General features: G+C 36.0%; 3 protein-coding genes across 4 annotated transcripts; 2 read left to right on the plus strand and 1 right to left on the minus strand.

Annotated features, from left to right (window-relative positions):
- Window positions 1–3,938: 3,938 nt before the first annotated feature.
- On the plus strand, window positions 3,939–6,135 carry LOC145569129 (uncharacterized). The gene is made up of 7 exons (XM_081628491.1): window positions 3,939–4,227; window positions 4,412–4,568; window positions 4,719–4,776; window positions 4,890–4,958; window positions 5,039–5,134; window positions 5,293–5,382; window positions 5,675–6,135. Exons 2-7 carry the CDS (start codon window positions 4,417–4,419, stop codon window positions 5,744–5,746), a joined length of 537 nt encoding a protein of 178 aa, XP_081484617.1. The 5' UTR covers window positions 3,939–4,227; window positions 4,412–4,416; the 3' UTR covers window positions 5,747–6,135.
- A 545-nt stretch (window positions 6,136–6,680) lies between these two features.
- On the plus strand, window positions 6,681–7,890 carry LOC145566815 (uncharacterized). The gene is made up of 4 exons (XM_081626113.1): window positions 6,681–7,042; window positions 7,140–7,282; window positions 7,339–7,476; window positions 7,562–7,890. The coding sequence occupies exons 1-4, from the start codon at window positions 6,681–6,683 to the stop codon at window positions 7,888–7,890; spliced, it is 972 nt and encodes a 323-aa protein (XP_081482239.1).
- A 1,598-nt stretch (window positions 7,891–9,488) lies between these two features.
- LOC145569130 (AT-hook motif nuclear-localized protein 5-like) lies at window positions 9,489–15,575 on the minus strand. 2 transcript variants are annotated; one of them, XM_081628493.1, is made up of 6 exons: window positions 15,053–15,575; window positions 14,501–14,980; window positions 13,255–13,322; window positions 12,217–12,348; window positions 10,766–10,927; window positions 9,489–10,086 (listed from the first exon to the last, which is right to left on the minus strand). In XM_081628493.1, exons 2-6 carry the CDS (start codon window positions 14,961–14,963, stop codon window positions 9,871–9,873), a joined length of 1,041 nt encoding a protein of 346 aa, XP_081484619.1. In that variant the 5' UTR covers window positions 14,964–14,980; window positions 15,053–15,575; the 3' UTR covers window positions 9,489–9,870. The 2 variants fall into 2 exon arrangements, with proteins under 2 accessions (XP_081484619.1, XP_081484618.1); XM_081628492.1 differs by having other exon boundaries at window positions 14,501–15,575.
- Between the last annotated feature and the right edge of the window lie 535 nt (window positions 15,576–16,110).

Here is a 16,110-nt window from a genome sequence, read left to right on the forward strand (position 1 = left end):
TCCAGCCCAGTCGCTGTCTGTGTAGCCTATGAGCTTGTAGTCGTTCTCGGTCTCGTACATTATTCCATGGCTCTTCGTCCCTTTGATGTATCTGAGAATCCTCTTTACTGCTGCAAGATGTGTCTTTCTAGGTTCACTCATGAACCTAGAGACAATGCTGACTGCATGTACTATGTCGGGCCTTGTGTTTGTGAGATAGATGAGAGATCCGACCATGCTACGATAGAGCGATGCATCTACTTTCTCCTTTCCGTCATACTTGGAGAGTTTCTCATTCGTAGCCATTGGTGTCGCCATTGGCTTGCAATCGCTCATGTTGAAATTTTTGAGCATGTCTTCAACATATTTCTCTTGTGAGAGAAAAATTCTTCCTGGTCTTTGCTTGACTTGCATGCCAAGGAAGTATTTCATAGCTCCAAGGTCGGTCATCTCATATTCCGACATCATAGCCTTCTTGAAATCTTCGATCATTTTTGAGTTAGTGCCCATGTAAATAAGATCATCTACATAAAGGCTCAAGATGAGAAAATCATGTGACCCTTGGGTCTTGATGTAGAGTGATGGCTCACTTGGGCTTTTTGTAAACCCATTTTGAATAAGATAGCCATCAATATTGCTATTCCATGCACGAGGAGCTTGCTTGAGCCCATATAGGGCCTTTCGAAGGCGATACACCTTTTCCTCTTTGCCTTCGATTACATATCCTTGCGGTTGCTCAACATATACTTCTTCTTTTAGCTCGCCATTAAGAAAAGCAGACTTGACATCTAGTTGAAAAACTTGTAATTTAAGTTGAGCTGCGAGTGCAAGGACTGACCTGATCGTCTCCATTCGAACGACTGGTGCATATGTCTCGTTGAAATCAACTCCGGGTTGTTGTGAATAGCCTTTTGCAACTAGGCGAGCCTTGTATTTTTGAATGGAGCCATCTTCATTGTACTTGATTTTGTAGACCCATTTCAGGCCTATGATTTCTTTGTCTTGTGGCTTGTCAACAAGCTCCCATGTGCGATTCTTCTCAATCATCTTGATTTCTTCATTCATGGCGTCAATCCATTTTTCTTCTTGCACCGCCTCTTGGAAGCCTTGTGGTTCGCTAGCAATGAGGGCCATGATTACACTGATATTTATCCAAGTAGGCTGGACGACGCCTTGGTCGTTGTGATCGTCGAACTTCTTGTGTTGGACTTGATTCTGGTGTTGAACATGCGCTTGATGGTGACTTTGGGCTGCTCTGTGGTGATCTTGAGCTGCTTGGTGTTGATCTTGGGCTACTTGGTCCTTCGTCTTGATCTGGAGTTGAAAGTGGAATGACTGCTGCTGGAACTTCTAGATCGTGAACATCTAAATTGCTCTCGTTCCACTGCCATTGTCCTCCTTCGTTGAATATAACATCTCTGGAGATGATCAACTCCTTGGATTCGGGCTGATAGAGACGATATCCTTTTGACTCGTCAATGTATCCAATGAAGATACATTTTTCTCCTTTTCCATCTAACTTATCCCGATTCTCCTTCAGGACGTGGGCATATGCAATGCACCCGAAAACTTTGAGGTGCTCAACTCTTGGCTTTCGTTTGTGCCAAGCTTCGTACGGCGTTATGCTTCTTATTGCTTTCGTGGGAGACCTGTTCAGGATGTAAATAGCTGTGCGGACAGCTTCTGCCCAAAAATGTTTAGGCAGATTTTTTCCTTGCATCATACTCCGAGCCATTTCAGCAATTGTCCTGTTTCTCCTTTCTGCAACACCATTTTGTTGTGGTGTGCGTCTGACTGTAAGCTCCTTTTTAATGTCGTGCTCTTTACAGAATTTGTTGAATTCATTGCTTGTGAATTCTTCCCCACGATCGGTTCTTAGAACCTTTATTGAATGCCCACTTTGTTTTTCTGTGAGGGCTTTAAATTGCATGAAGTAGGATAATGCTTCTGATTTCTTCTCCAAGAAATATACCCACATCATGCGTGAAAAATCATCAACAATCAACAGAAAGTACCTTTTTCCGCCAAGAGACGGATTCTTGGTAGGACCCCATATATCAGCATGGACAAGCTCTAATGGAGCTCTAGCCCTCCAAGATGAAGTTGGAAATGGTGATCTATGCATTTTGCCATAGATACAACCCTCACAAATTTTCTTTTCATTAGTGATTGGTGGTAGCCCAATCACCATTTCTCTGTTTTTTAACAGTTTTAAACTGTCAAAATTTAAATGCCCGAATCTCAAATGCCACAAGGTGGACTCATCCACTGTTGTGCTTAGGGCAATGTTTGACTCCAATTGCATCTTAAGTGGAAATATTTTATTTGGAGCCATTTTAGTGGTGGTGATTAATTGCCCCTTTTTCTTGTCATATATGTGGCATTGATTATTATCAAATTTCACCATATAGCCCTTTTGGACTAATTGGCCCACACTTAGTAAATTTTGTGCCAGCCCAGGAACATAAAAGACGTCGGGGATGTATTTAGAGGAGCCATTTTTTGTTTTAACAACAATTGTTCCCTTTCCGGAAACTTCTTGATTACTCCCATCACCAAGAGTAATTTGTGATTTTATATTTTCATCAAGAGTTACAAAGAAACTTTTATTTCCGGTCATGTGGTTGGAACAACCACTATCTATATACCATATGTCATTTTGCTCTTCTTGAGCATTTAGACAGGTATAAAATAGTTGATCATTATTTTCAGTGAAGTTGGCCTCTTCTTTTTGCCGGAAATAACAATCTTTTTCAAAATGAGAGTGTCGTGTACATCTTTTGCATTTGTACCGACAATCTCTTGTATTATGGCCATTTTTCTTGCATAATATGCAAAAAGAGTTATTATCTCGGCTCCCTTGGTTTTTATAATTTCCTCTTCCCCAACCTCGATTATTAAAATTTTTCTTTTTTGGTTGAAAATTATTTTTATGGCCATTTTTATTTTCTCCATTAGAAAATTTTAATTTAGCCTGAAAGGCTTGTTCTACTGGTTGCTCATCAAATCTACGCATTCTTTCTTCATGAGCCAGTAGAGAGCCCATTAGCTCAGTCATGTTGAGCAATTTAAAATCTTTATTAGACTCTTCTATAGCAGCCACTATGTGATCAAATTTTTTGGTGAGAGTGCGTAGTATTTTCCGGATTATTTTAACATCTTCAATTGTGTCTCCGTTAGATCGAATTTGGTTAACAATATTTGAGACTCGATCAACATAAGATTGAATTGATTCATTATCGGCCATTTGTAGACTATCAAATTGACCCCACAAAGATTGGAGTTTAAAGAGTATTACCTTTTCTGAGCCTCTGTATTTTGTCTCCAGGATACTCCACGCCTCCTTTGCCGTTGTAGCGGCCATGATCGTAGGTAGTATTGTTTCATCTACCCCACGATAAATTATGGAAAGGGCATAATGATCCCTTCTTATGTTTTGTTTGTATTGGCCTCTCTTGGAGGCATCCCAAGAAGCCTCTTCATTGGCATCTTTGGGTTTCTCATAACCAACTTCAATAATTTCCCAAATGTCTTGGGTGATGAAGATTGATTTCATTTGCATACTCCATTGATCAAATTTCTCCCCCTTAAATGTAGGTACTTAATTAACTTAGGGATTAAAATTGTTTGTGTTTGTGTTTAAGTTTGTGTTTGGATTTGGAATAGGGGAGGCCATTTTATGTGGAGTTGTTATATTTGAATTTAGATGATGAATGTAAAATGGAGGCTTTGGATTAAGTGGCTCTGATACCAAATGTTAGAAATGGGAAGAGTGGAAGTAAGCACGTAGTGGATTGCAAGATTGAGTATTATTGCATAAAGTGAATTACCTTGAATTACATTACTTTGCATGGCTACATCCACTCCTTTTTATAGTGGGTGTATGTCGGTTCTTTGCCACCGCCATATACTACTCCTCTACTCTAGATTTCAATAGTTACTTATCTAGGACTTTCTAGGCTTAGATTTTCCCTTAGATATTTTCATAAGCCTTCTAGAACATTGCAAAATATCTATTAACTAGTTATTTCAAGATGTTTCTAGATTATCTTTTTTAACAGATTTGGCAACCCTCGGAAATACTTACAAGTACTCCGGTCTCCGACTCTCCGTAGTTAAAAGTTATACTCCGTATTAACTGATTATTCTCGTGTTATAACACTAAGCCAAAAAAGAAAGTATTAAAGGCCACTATATTCCATATTCAAACTTTTCCAGAAATTGTACTCAATCTTCCCGACCAACTAGGTAATTGAATTGAATCATTGTCTTATATTCTTTTATTGATTAACTAACTCTTTCGGATTTGTTTAAGTTTTACATTGGTATGCTCAAATATAGCTGTGCATATCAAGTGTTTGACAAAATGTCCCAGTGAACTTATATTTTGCCATTGGTACTGATTTACATTACTTGTTAAATGGGGTTGCAGTGATAATGAGGTATATGAAGCCACTGACCTTGTTTCAAGAATTAGCAAAGACAACGAATGCACTCGAACGAGGTCGGTTTTTGGGGTTGGATGTTGGTGATAAGTATGTTGGACTTGCTGTTTCAGACCCAGATAACAAAATTGCTAAACCCTTAAGGTTGATTTTTACCTTCTTTGCATTGCCAAAGTAAAATGCTAATTTGAACATTTTCTGTTGTGCAGCACTTGACAGTTGACAGTAATATAGTCCGACTCTAATTTTTGTTGTACTTTTGTTCTGAAATTTCACTTGAATATGTTCATGCAGTGTTTTACTCAGAAAAAAATTCAATATTGATATGATGGCTGCTGATTTCACAAGTTTGGTAATGGATGTCGTGCCTTGATAATGTGTATGATTATGTTATGACAGAAGTTGGGATTTTGTACTTACAATGAGGTCAAGTTATTCTAACAGGTCTTTTCTTCTTGCTTGTAGATTTCGGAGTTTTCTCTATCAGGCTTTGTTGTTGGTTGCCCTTTTGATAGACAGCGGCCGAGTCCAGATGTATGTTCTTCCCCTGATGGTTGTGGTGTATGTGACTAGTTAACTCTTCTTGTTTGATACTTTTCCACTTTGTTGATCAGGGTGCACAAGTGAAAATATTCGTAGATGATCTGTGCAAAACTGGGAAACTAGAAGGTGTGAAATATACATATTGGAATGAGTGCTATACATCAAAGGTAACTAACTAATAACCAACTTAGATGCTTTCTCAGTAGAAGTCCATTGTCGAACATGTGTAATTACTCTTTTATTGAAGGATGATTGAAGCCAAAATGCTTAAATATGGATGGATAACTTTCCTGATCAGATTTGATGATATTCTTTTGGTTTACAGAACGTCGACTTACTATTGCAGCCATTAACATTACATCCAGTGGAACTGAAAACTATGCTTGACAAATTTGCCGCTGTGGGAATTTTGCAGGTAAGAGTTGCAGTGTTGCTTTTAACCTTTATCTTACTCTCTTGAGCTACTCAACTAGCCAAATAATTGAGGCTGCTGTTGATTGTAATCTCTGATGTTGAGTCAATCGCAATTGGAAAAGTTTACACTGTATTATAATGAATCACAAAACTATATGCTAAGTTCTCCTGTGCTCCTGTCACTTTTTTGTAGCTTTAGCTGTGTAACCTATGTAACATTTGTATTGAAATATTCATCAGTATACCCTTTAGTTCTTGCAAACGATATCTGATCAACCATATTCTTGTGGCAGGGGTACCTGGACTATGTTAACCGATGTGGACTGAATCCTGATGTAGAAGATCATTCTACCGCTGTATGCTGATATGCTCTCAAATCGCTCTACGTTTGCATTAGGATGTTTCATGTTTAGCCCTTGGTCTTCAAACCCGTGTTTAAAATCTATGAACATCTTTACTCCAATGATCTTAAGCCTAACATTGCTATGTTACATGGCCATTTTCTGTGCAGCTATTCAATCTTTAGTGTTGAGTGCTTTCTTTTTTCTTGTCAATGATACATCTGCCTCGGGCCTCAATAGTTAAAATCTTACGTATGACATCTGAAAGATTTAGAGGTACATTATTCTAGACTTGTTTTTTTTTTTTCCTGAAGTAAAGTCTTCTGCCCTATCTTCCCTTATTCAATGTGTCTATTATAAATATACACCCAACATGAGCACAATATAATCCAAAATTTACATATTTTAATAAAGATTCCATCTCAAAATTTTACTTGTACGGATATATAGTTGTAACTCTCCTTGAATTGTCTTTGCAAAAACAAGTTTTTGGAAATGGTTTGCTTGAAGGAAACACTTGGCCTGAATAGTGAAATAAAATACCTATGTATAACAAGAACCAATAAAAATCTCCAGTTATCAACATTAAGCTTGGTCAATATGGTTATAAAGATAGAGGTAAATGGTGAATAATTTTTAGCTTTTAGATATCATAGTAGTCATGCTCTTGTAAATCGTAATTACATACTTCAGTGTAGGGGTGGTAATTTGACTCAATGATTCGGGTGCTGGTTAGATTTCGGGTTGTGCTAAAAAAAAAAACTTAAGAGGACTAATTTTATAAAAAAAAAAAAAAAAAAAAAAAAAAAAAAAAAAAAAAAAAAAAAAATTACAGCACCAGGATATGGGCCATGGGCCTGGGCCTCCCACCAGCTACCAGTGGGCAGTGGCTCTGCCCCTGCTTATTTATATGCACGTACATTTTACTCTTATAGGGTTTTGTTGAGCATCATAAAAAATGGCTGATTGGGGTAATTTACCTATTGATCTCGCAACTAAAATTGCTGAACACTTTAAATTCTTGGAAGATATTGACATATTTGGACTCATTTGCTCTCAATGGAGCGCAGCCGCCAAACAGGTGAAGTTTCGAGCCAACACTTCACCATCAACAACACTATGTAGGGTGCCATGGCTTATGCTTCCCGAGACTGATGAAACCTCGAACCAACGTAGTTTTTACAGCCTTTATAACAGCAAATTGTGCCGTGTTAGTCTCCCTCTGTCGAACGTCAACGAGAAAAGGTTGTTATCATCATCACATGGATGGTTGATTTCAGTCACTAAAAACTCTGAAAAGGTCTGGGAGGCCCTTGTCCGGTATCACAATAGACCTTCCTGTAGTTAAGGTCTGGGACAAAAAGCAATGCGGCTATAATTATCCCCTTCATGATAAATACTGCATTAAGAAATTCAGCTTGTCAAGCAATCCATCTACCACTTCGGACTTCACAATCGCGCTGATTTTAACCAAGCCTTATGTGTACTTTGGGGGTACAGAAATCATCTCTTTCTGGAGGTATGGCGATGATGAATGGACTCCGCTTGTGAAACGAGGACGTCATTACTTTGCTGGGTGTTTATTTAAGTATTGCCACGATATTACTTTTTACCAGGAAAATTCTATGGCGTTGATGATGATAATGGAAGTATATGTCATTATGAATTCGACGAATTAGGTCATCCTAATGAGCGATTGATCTTATTCCAAAGTGATACTAGAGACTGGAGCCAGGGGTATTACAAATTACCCGGTTCATCATTTCTATACCGCAGTCTTAGAAAATGTACAGTATACTACTTGGTTGAATCAGCTGATCGCTTGTTGCTTATTTGTAGGCATAAAAGATTGGGAGAAAGAATCATTCGACGTATTTGAGATAGATGTTGGTACTGGGGAGGTCCAGAAAGTACATAACTTGGAGGATGAATCAATCTTCGTGGGTAGGAACTCAACCTTTTGTGTAAAGGTTTCTCTTGAATCTAATGGTTGTAAACCTAACTCGATCTATTTTGCTGATGATTGTCCTTTGGGCTATGAAAACTTTAAGGACAAGGATATGGGTTTTTACTCTTTAGATGATAAGCGCGTTGAGTCTTTTTATGATGGTTCATCAGATTATAGAGTATTTGCTCCATTAATGTGGCTTGAGGTACCAACCCTGTGATGATTTCGTATAATTTTATGCAACTATTGCTGTTAATTTGCACCAATTTTAGGTTCATGGTTATGATGTTTTTATCACTTTGCTCATATTAGGGTCTGTTCACATTTACTTAATTTCAGTTCAGCTCAGCTCAGTTCAACTCCAATCAGTTTAGTTCAGTTCAGCTCCAATCAATTCAGTTCAGTTTAGTTCATTTCAGCTCCTAATTTCCCTCTCTTATAAAATGTTCAGTTCAGTTCAGCTCATTTCACTAAATGTGAACAAGCCCTTATTATAGTAAATTTCCCAACTGGAACGTCTATTGTTAAGTAAATTTTGTTCTATCTATAATACAAGTGTTTATTTTAAGATTGAACGACTAATTTGATTTTTTTTTTTTTTTTTTTTTTTGATTTATCCAGTGTTAGAACTTCTTTGTGTGAATTTGATAAGTATTCTAATAATGGTGTGGCTAAAATTAATACAACAAATATTGTTAAGTTCAACACTCTTTCCATAAAGCTAATGTAGTAATGTGCGTATCAAGAAGCATAGAGCTGCAAAAAACACTGCTCGGACCTCCTCAAAGCAGATCAAATGGCGAACTGCTGGTTTTGTATTACTCTGCCGAACCCTCTGCTCTCCCTCGAATCCCACTAAAAAAAACTTATACATTTTTCCATACCCGACGTCAACATCTTTGTTGATATCCGAAACTTTGTTTCACTAGCAAGAAATTTTGTTACTAGAAGCAATTGCTTTGATCGAGTATGATTGAACAAAGCTGAAATTTGGTTTGGAATTTAAAATATATATATATATATATATATATATATATATATATATATATATATATATATATATATATATATATATATATATATATATATATATATATATATGTATGTCAGAATATAACTTACACAGTCTATTTCATATTTTTAATTTTTTATACTTTAAGTGCTAAACTTGTGTTTTAAGTGTTACAATGATCAAATATGTATGTCAAAATATAACTTTGACCAGCATCTGTTTAAAGAATTAATTTTGTAAAGGTTTACATTTTGACTAACCCAATAGTAATATAATGTGAGTAATGAAGGAAAAGAGGCCAATTTAGGCGATATTGGAATAATTTAGTATATGTGTATTGTTTCCTTTAAAAGGAAAAGGTGTGGCTCCTGACTATGTTCAAGATTATGGCATATGCTTCTGGAATATCTTTTGATTCTTGGCTAAATGACCCAAAATTCTGTAAGCATCATGTTGATTGACAATTAAAATGTTTACCAGGTAAATACTTGTATTGAGTTGTGACAAAAAATCTTTTGATAAATTTATCTTTTGAACGATGACCATACCACCATGGTTAGGTAACTTGGGTTAAAGATGAGGAGCTTACGTTTAAAACAATGATCTTCCATGGTACCTTGTAGTTCAAGAGAGGGAAACTCCTTTGAGAATGCATAACGCCCCGAGTATATAATAGAAATTGCAGTCTTTATAGAATACCATCCTCATTACCTTCTAAAGTGTAGTATCATATTCATTAGAAACTCACACAACAACAACAACAACAACAACAACAAAAAACCCAATTATCAAGAATTCAAGAGACAATCACAAATGAGGAAGATAACATTAAAAATAATTTTATCAGAAACTAAGAATGGTCAACTAGAGAGTTACAACAGAATCTGAAGCACTCAAACACTCATCATAAACTCTTCTTAGCTGTAAAATACACCTACCAATGCTGCTACCTAAACTGGGTTATCTCAAATCTGGCTACCCCAAAATCAGCCAATATATGATTCTGAACTCAGGGCTTCAAGACCGTAAGCTTCGTCACAAAGGTCAGGAAACGACTGTTATCTTCTTCACCCTACTCCGTAAGGAACTGATGATCCGGAAGCGGATGCATCTAAAAGGCTTTAAATACACAACACAATGTATTTACAAATCGCCCAAACTAGAAACATGATATGCATTATATCAGTGTCATCCACTCGCCAAGTCAATGTCAGTGTTGGGATTCTTTAGATCTAGCCCTTTAGAACCAGGCCATGAGCCAGGAACATTTTGGCTAGAAGAAGCATTATTAATCTGTGCTGATGATTTATCACTTAAAAGTTGTTCAGAGCTCTTATCATCCATTGAATCCGACTCCTTGCCCTTGCCCTTCGGATTCCCATAAACAAAACTGCACACTACAACCTGATAAAAACAATGATAAGCTTACATCATGGTAAAAAAACATTCTACTTGCTTACAGCTAACCGCACCTTGCATTCCACCAAAAAAAAAAAAAAAAAAAAAAAAAAAAAAAAAACCTTATGTTTTCCTAATGAACAAGAGTTTAGACTCTTAATACCCAAAGTTGGAACTTTGTTAGAGCTTTCACTGCATAAATTACTCGCATATCGGTGATGACAACAACAATGGATTTACAGTGTCTTGGTTACAAAATACATCAGAGATAACTCAAAATGAAGGTGTACCATAGCAACAAAACTAGGCGCAGATAAATGAAAAGGTGAAGATAAGCCAGGAGTGTTCAACACAGGGTTGGAACTTCAAAGGGAAATTGGAAGGAAAAGGAAATGTAAAAAACGAGAATTTACATACCAATTACAAAAATGACTGGTTTTAGCATGGGTGAACGGCTAAAGTCAAGTACCTCTATCAAAGTCAAATCTTATGTAGTATATACTATCACAAGTGAAGCTAGTGATGGTCCTGCTTCTAGCTTCATAATAATTCATCAAGAAGAGAGTTGACATATTATTTATGCTACCCAATCAGTCTCATTTCAAAATTTGGAATTGGGAGTACCAGATATAATCGAAGTGCATCAAACAGAAAATGTATAGCTGCATTCTAATATTAATAATACCTGAACTGCCTTTGAAGCAACAAGCCTTCCTCCAACTGCACCACCAATCACATGCCCATCAGGACTTGAAAGAGAAACATTAACACCTCCGGTACGATTACGCGACCCACCAGTTTCAGCAACCAAGTATGAACCAGATAAGCATAGTATCTCAAAACGGCCCTACATATGTTATCAAAGAAAATGACTCAGCTCAGAAACTCTTACAACAGAGCAATCACAGCAATTAGTGTCATTTAATAGCTACTAGATCAGACTGATGCTAAGTAAATGAAAAACATGATCAATTCACTAAGGTTAAAATAAACAAGAGATCAATTGTCTAAGGTTCAACACATGGAATTGAAATCTCAGGATTTCATTAATTAAAACACTGAAAAGCAAAATCAATACACCCAGTCTATTTTCCTTCAAATAAAATAAAAAAAAAAAGAAAAAGAAAAATCATTCAGCCTATCACTAGATACCATAACATGAAAAAATCATAGAGGGGACAGGGAAGTTTTGGCCAAAATTTGACAGATTATCTGAACTAAAATTAAAATAATTTTTTTCTAATCGGCACAGCAAATAAATCAGATATGAAATTGAGCATCTAACTATCTCAATACACTTAGAAAAACAACAGATGAATAAAACTTCCACCTTGAAAGTCAGAAAGTGGTACTCGCACAGTAATCTACGACTTATATTAATGCATGACTGCAGGTCTGCAGCAGTATACAAACTTCAATTGATTTTCTTACGATTGCTAAGATTTACAACAAAATCACTAACTACAATGTTTCAAGTCTCCAACACTCCCAACATAAATGATGCAAAACTTTCACTGTGAGCACAGAAAATGTAAAGCAAGATAGGTAAGCCAGATACAGAACCAACTGCTTTTTCAGGTTTGGGATTTTGATAATATCTTTTGTTTGTAACCTCTTTTCAGTATGGAAGAGACAGGAGCCAAATCATGTACAGCAACCATCAGACAGATATGACTCAGATAAGGTGTAACTAGTTACGAAGCATACACAAAGGCCTTACTCTATTGATATTGAGGAAAGAAAAGTCCTGAAAATTTAGTTCCAATAAGCTATAAAACGGCTACAAAAACTATAGTAAGACTAAAAAAGTTTAGATAAGTACTAACAAGTAAACTTCAGGCGATAGAGGATAAGTATCATTTAAAGGAAAACATATCAAAAAAAAAGATATAAAAACCTCCACTACAATTGCTTCTGACAAGGAGAAGAATACATTAGAGTGATATGATAAAGAATTGGACAACAGAACATTAAGAGAGAGATAATAACAAAGAGAGTGAATAATGTACAAAGAACAAGCAACAAGTACATGTTCAGATAATCTAGTTTGTGGCTAATCAAAAGTGAGATGAACTACTTGCAAACCAAATACAGGTTCAAAATTCTAAACAATCTATTCACCTACAAAATAAATACCTCAAATGAGACAGTCCCAGTTGCCGATCCAGGCTGACGTAATGTGACAGCAGAAACACCACCACTGCCTGACATAATACATAGAGCCCTTGGCCGCTGCTGTGAAAATGAGAGTATTTTAGAGGCAACATCCTGCAGACCACAATCATCAGTAGATTAATACATAAGCAATGACTACTTAGTAGCAGAATTCAATATTTACAGAGCAGACAGAATTATAGCCCAAAGAAAAAGTGTTAAGTGTGCAACTTTCTATTCACTTCAAGGCAGCTACTGAATTTATGAGGACACTGTATTGCACATACACTAGTTCATTTAAGATCTGTAATCTTTAACTCCTCCATGGCCCAAGCATTCGTGCACTAGATTCTCCTTATTAACAAACTAAGAATCATATAGCTATTCAAGGAAGAGGCATGACAAACTCTATCCAAGAAACTAAGTACCGAGGCTGTTAAGACAAATGAATAACCATTCAAACACTTCCTACACCTAGTGCTCCCTCCATCCCTAAACAAACTTCCACAACACAGAATTTGATGTCCTGATTGAAAATGGAATAAATACACTTCCCTTTTTCTATTTTCTCTCTATATATACACTTCCCAATATCTTCTTTTACATTCAACAACTACTACCTCCGATTTTTATTATTTGCAACTTTGGAATATTTTATATCTCACAAATAATACCCCAAAGTTGCAAATAAAAAAAATCGGAGGTACTATAAATAAAACCCATGTTTAAGTCAAAAATGAAGCTGTTATAGAGAAGTATTCAATAATGTATCTATGAAGAAGTTTTGTCTTTGTATTAGCATTTTTAGCCTAATCTGTCTTTGGGAAAGATTCTCACACAAAACCAATCAAAAATCTCAAGGTAGTAGAATATATTTCTCCGCACTTGAAGACTTCCAACTTTCCAAGTACAGCTTAAATATAAACCAGCCAAGTTAACAGAACACGATAGCTCATTATACATCAACTAAGAACAAACATAAGCAAGGTCACAAAGTAACTTTTAAGCTTTTTAGCATACCTCTCCGGGTGCAACGTGAATGACATGCGGCATAAATGCAATGCCTGCTGAATTATTCATCCAATCACCTGAAATAAGTTATCATGCAATTTGAATGTAAGTTCACAGTGCACTCTAGCAATGGAGATTACCAACACAGAATCAATAATACTCCACCATTTAAAAAAAAAAATAAAAAAAAGACGGATGAAAATTAATGACTAGTTACGCAGTTCATTTTTACAGTAGGTAAGAACTTAGGGAAGAATATAAATGCTGCGGATAGTTTACACTATCTATCATGCAAATTTAGATAACAATAGCTAGCAAAAAAAAAAAAAAAAAAAAAAAAAAAAAAAAAAAAAAAAGGTGAACTTAACACATAAATACATAATTTGATGTTTCTTATGGCAGCAGCCCCAAAGGCTGTCTTTACCACTTCAAATTTCTTGTCTACTCTACGCTATATTTCTTAAAATTGCATAGATAAGAAAATAATAGAATGCTAGGCTACAGGAAGATAGTAAACAACACTATGAAGTACTATCAGAAACCCAGAATTTGAAGTAGAACATAGAGTTAGAGTGGCATAGAAGCAAACAAAGAACAGCAAGTTCAATCTATGAGATGAACAGCATACCAACTGAAAACATTATCTAGATATTGGCGTCTGATTAAAAATTCCCAACCCTGGATCAGGATATTTCAAGCAAGTTCAAAAATTTCAAAGAATTTGAGTTACAAAGTAGCTACGAACAGGATATCATTAATCATTCAACAGAAAATGTCGGCTTGGTGAATGAAATAGAGAATGATGAAAAGGTAAGAAAAGACAGGTGGATAATTCTTATCAAGAAAGACTCCAATTAAGCTCTCCACAGCATGTTAATGATAGAAACAGCTAAATTTGTAAGAGTAAGAAATCTCGCAACAATTCTTCAACGGCGCAAAACAAAACTATATATGCTTGGCTTCATTCTAATCTATAGCAATTTGATCCTGAGCACAAATACAAGATCACCAAAATCATATTGATGAGAAACCTTTCACCATCAATTTCATTGCATTCTCTTAAACAACAAGCTCATAGAGTCTCATGATGGTCCAAATGATAATATAACAATGCAAGGGATATTTGACATGCATTAAACAATCAAAGGCCATAATTAACAAAATAAACCCTTAACCCACTATGATCATTCTGCAAAAACAACAAAAAGCAAGCAGATCAAAAACAAGCAAACCGAGGTAAAACAATTAAGCTTACCAACAGAAGCCAATCTCTGCTTCCTCCCAGACCCAGGAGGTCTTCCTCTCTTCTTCCTTTCCGCAAGGGCACTCGAATTCGGGGTAGACGGGGAGAGCCCCAACGCCACGGTACCAGACCCCGATGCCGCCCTGGGACCAGAACCATCTGGCCCATATTTCCTAGGCCTCCCTCTCTTCTTCTTTGTAGGCTCACTCAATGAACCCCCAATTGAAGCCACAGTAATAGTGAACCCTTGAGGCACATTGGGTTGGGATCCTTCTACATTGAATCCAGGACCCACAGAATTATTAGCCCTAACAATTTGCTGAGATGAAAGGTTAGGGTTTGAAGAGGGTCTAAACCCTGAAGATGGTGTGTTCAATCCAGGTTGCCCTGCACCTGACCCAACTGAACCAGGAATTGCTCTATGCATATAATATGGTGCTGAACCTTGCAATGCCATACCTTCTCTCCCATCCATACATTTACCTCACCCAACTATTCACAAAAATCACTTCTAAATTAACCCAAAAAATTAAATTTCTCAATTAAACCAAGATTTAAACTTACCCAGATGCTCAAACAGCAAGAAAGACAGAAACCTTTAAGGGTTTAAGATCCAGAATTAGGGTTTTAAACCCTTCTTGATGAAGAAAAAACCTCAATTACTCCCAAAAGGCAATAATTAGAGTTTACCCGTAAGTTGAAACACTCAAAAATCTGGCAAACTGGGTAAAATTAGGGTTTTGATGGCAAACTAAGAAGCCCCAGATCTTAAAAATTGAATTTTGAAACTTCCAGAGTGTTTTTTTAGTCACTGAACAGCAGCAGATTTCTTCCAAACCCCAGAAAATTTGAAATCTCGCCTACCCCTCTTCAATAAAAACTACTCAAGAAGCAGCAAAAAAAGAAAAAAGAAAAGATAGAAAAATCATATGGAAAAAATAAGATAAGAAAAAGAAAAAAGAAAACCCTAGATTTGAATTAGGAAAGAAAAAAAATGGCAGTAGTAGTTTGAGAGGGAGGAGAGTGAAAGTGAGTTCAAAGAAAGAGGAGAGAGAGTGTGAGTGTTTGTTTCAAAGAAAAAAGAAAATAAAATATAAAAATTAAAAAAGGAAATATATAGAGATTTGAGCTTTTTGAATTAAAGGTAATTTTTTTTTTTTTTTTTTTTTTTTTTTTGGTTAAGAGGGTTAATATTACTCCGTATATGGGTTTGAGGCAAGTTCATAACTTTATCATTATTGGTAAATGGTAACAAATGGTAAATATTTGTGATGTTGGACTAGAGAGGGTTTATATCTATATGATAGATTTATATATTAATTGATCAAATCTTAACTCATAAGATTTATTTACTTTGTTGTTATGTTATCTTTATATATATAGTGGATTTTAATCAAAAGATTAGAGATTTAAAGTTGTCAACCTATTACCTTTAAAAAAAAAATCACTTTAAGGGGTGATACAATACACACACAATGATCGAGTCAGGCCAAGCCTTGGAGAATGTGGTACTTAGATGTGAGCAGGCTATGGATTCTAAATTTCAATTTAGTATATGCTCCTCCTTGTGTGGATTGTCTATTTCCTTTCTTTGATTATTTAAACCTATTTCCCCTAGCTTT

This window comes from Chenopodium album, chromosome 11 (assembly GCF_948465745.1).
Source record: "Chenopodium album chromosome 11, dcCheAlbu1.1, whole genome shotgun sequence".
Lineage (NCBI taxonomy): Eukaryota > Viridiplantae > Streptophyta > Magnoliopsida > Caryophyllales > Amaranthaceae > Chenopodium > Chenopodium album.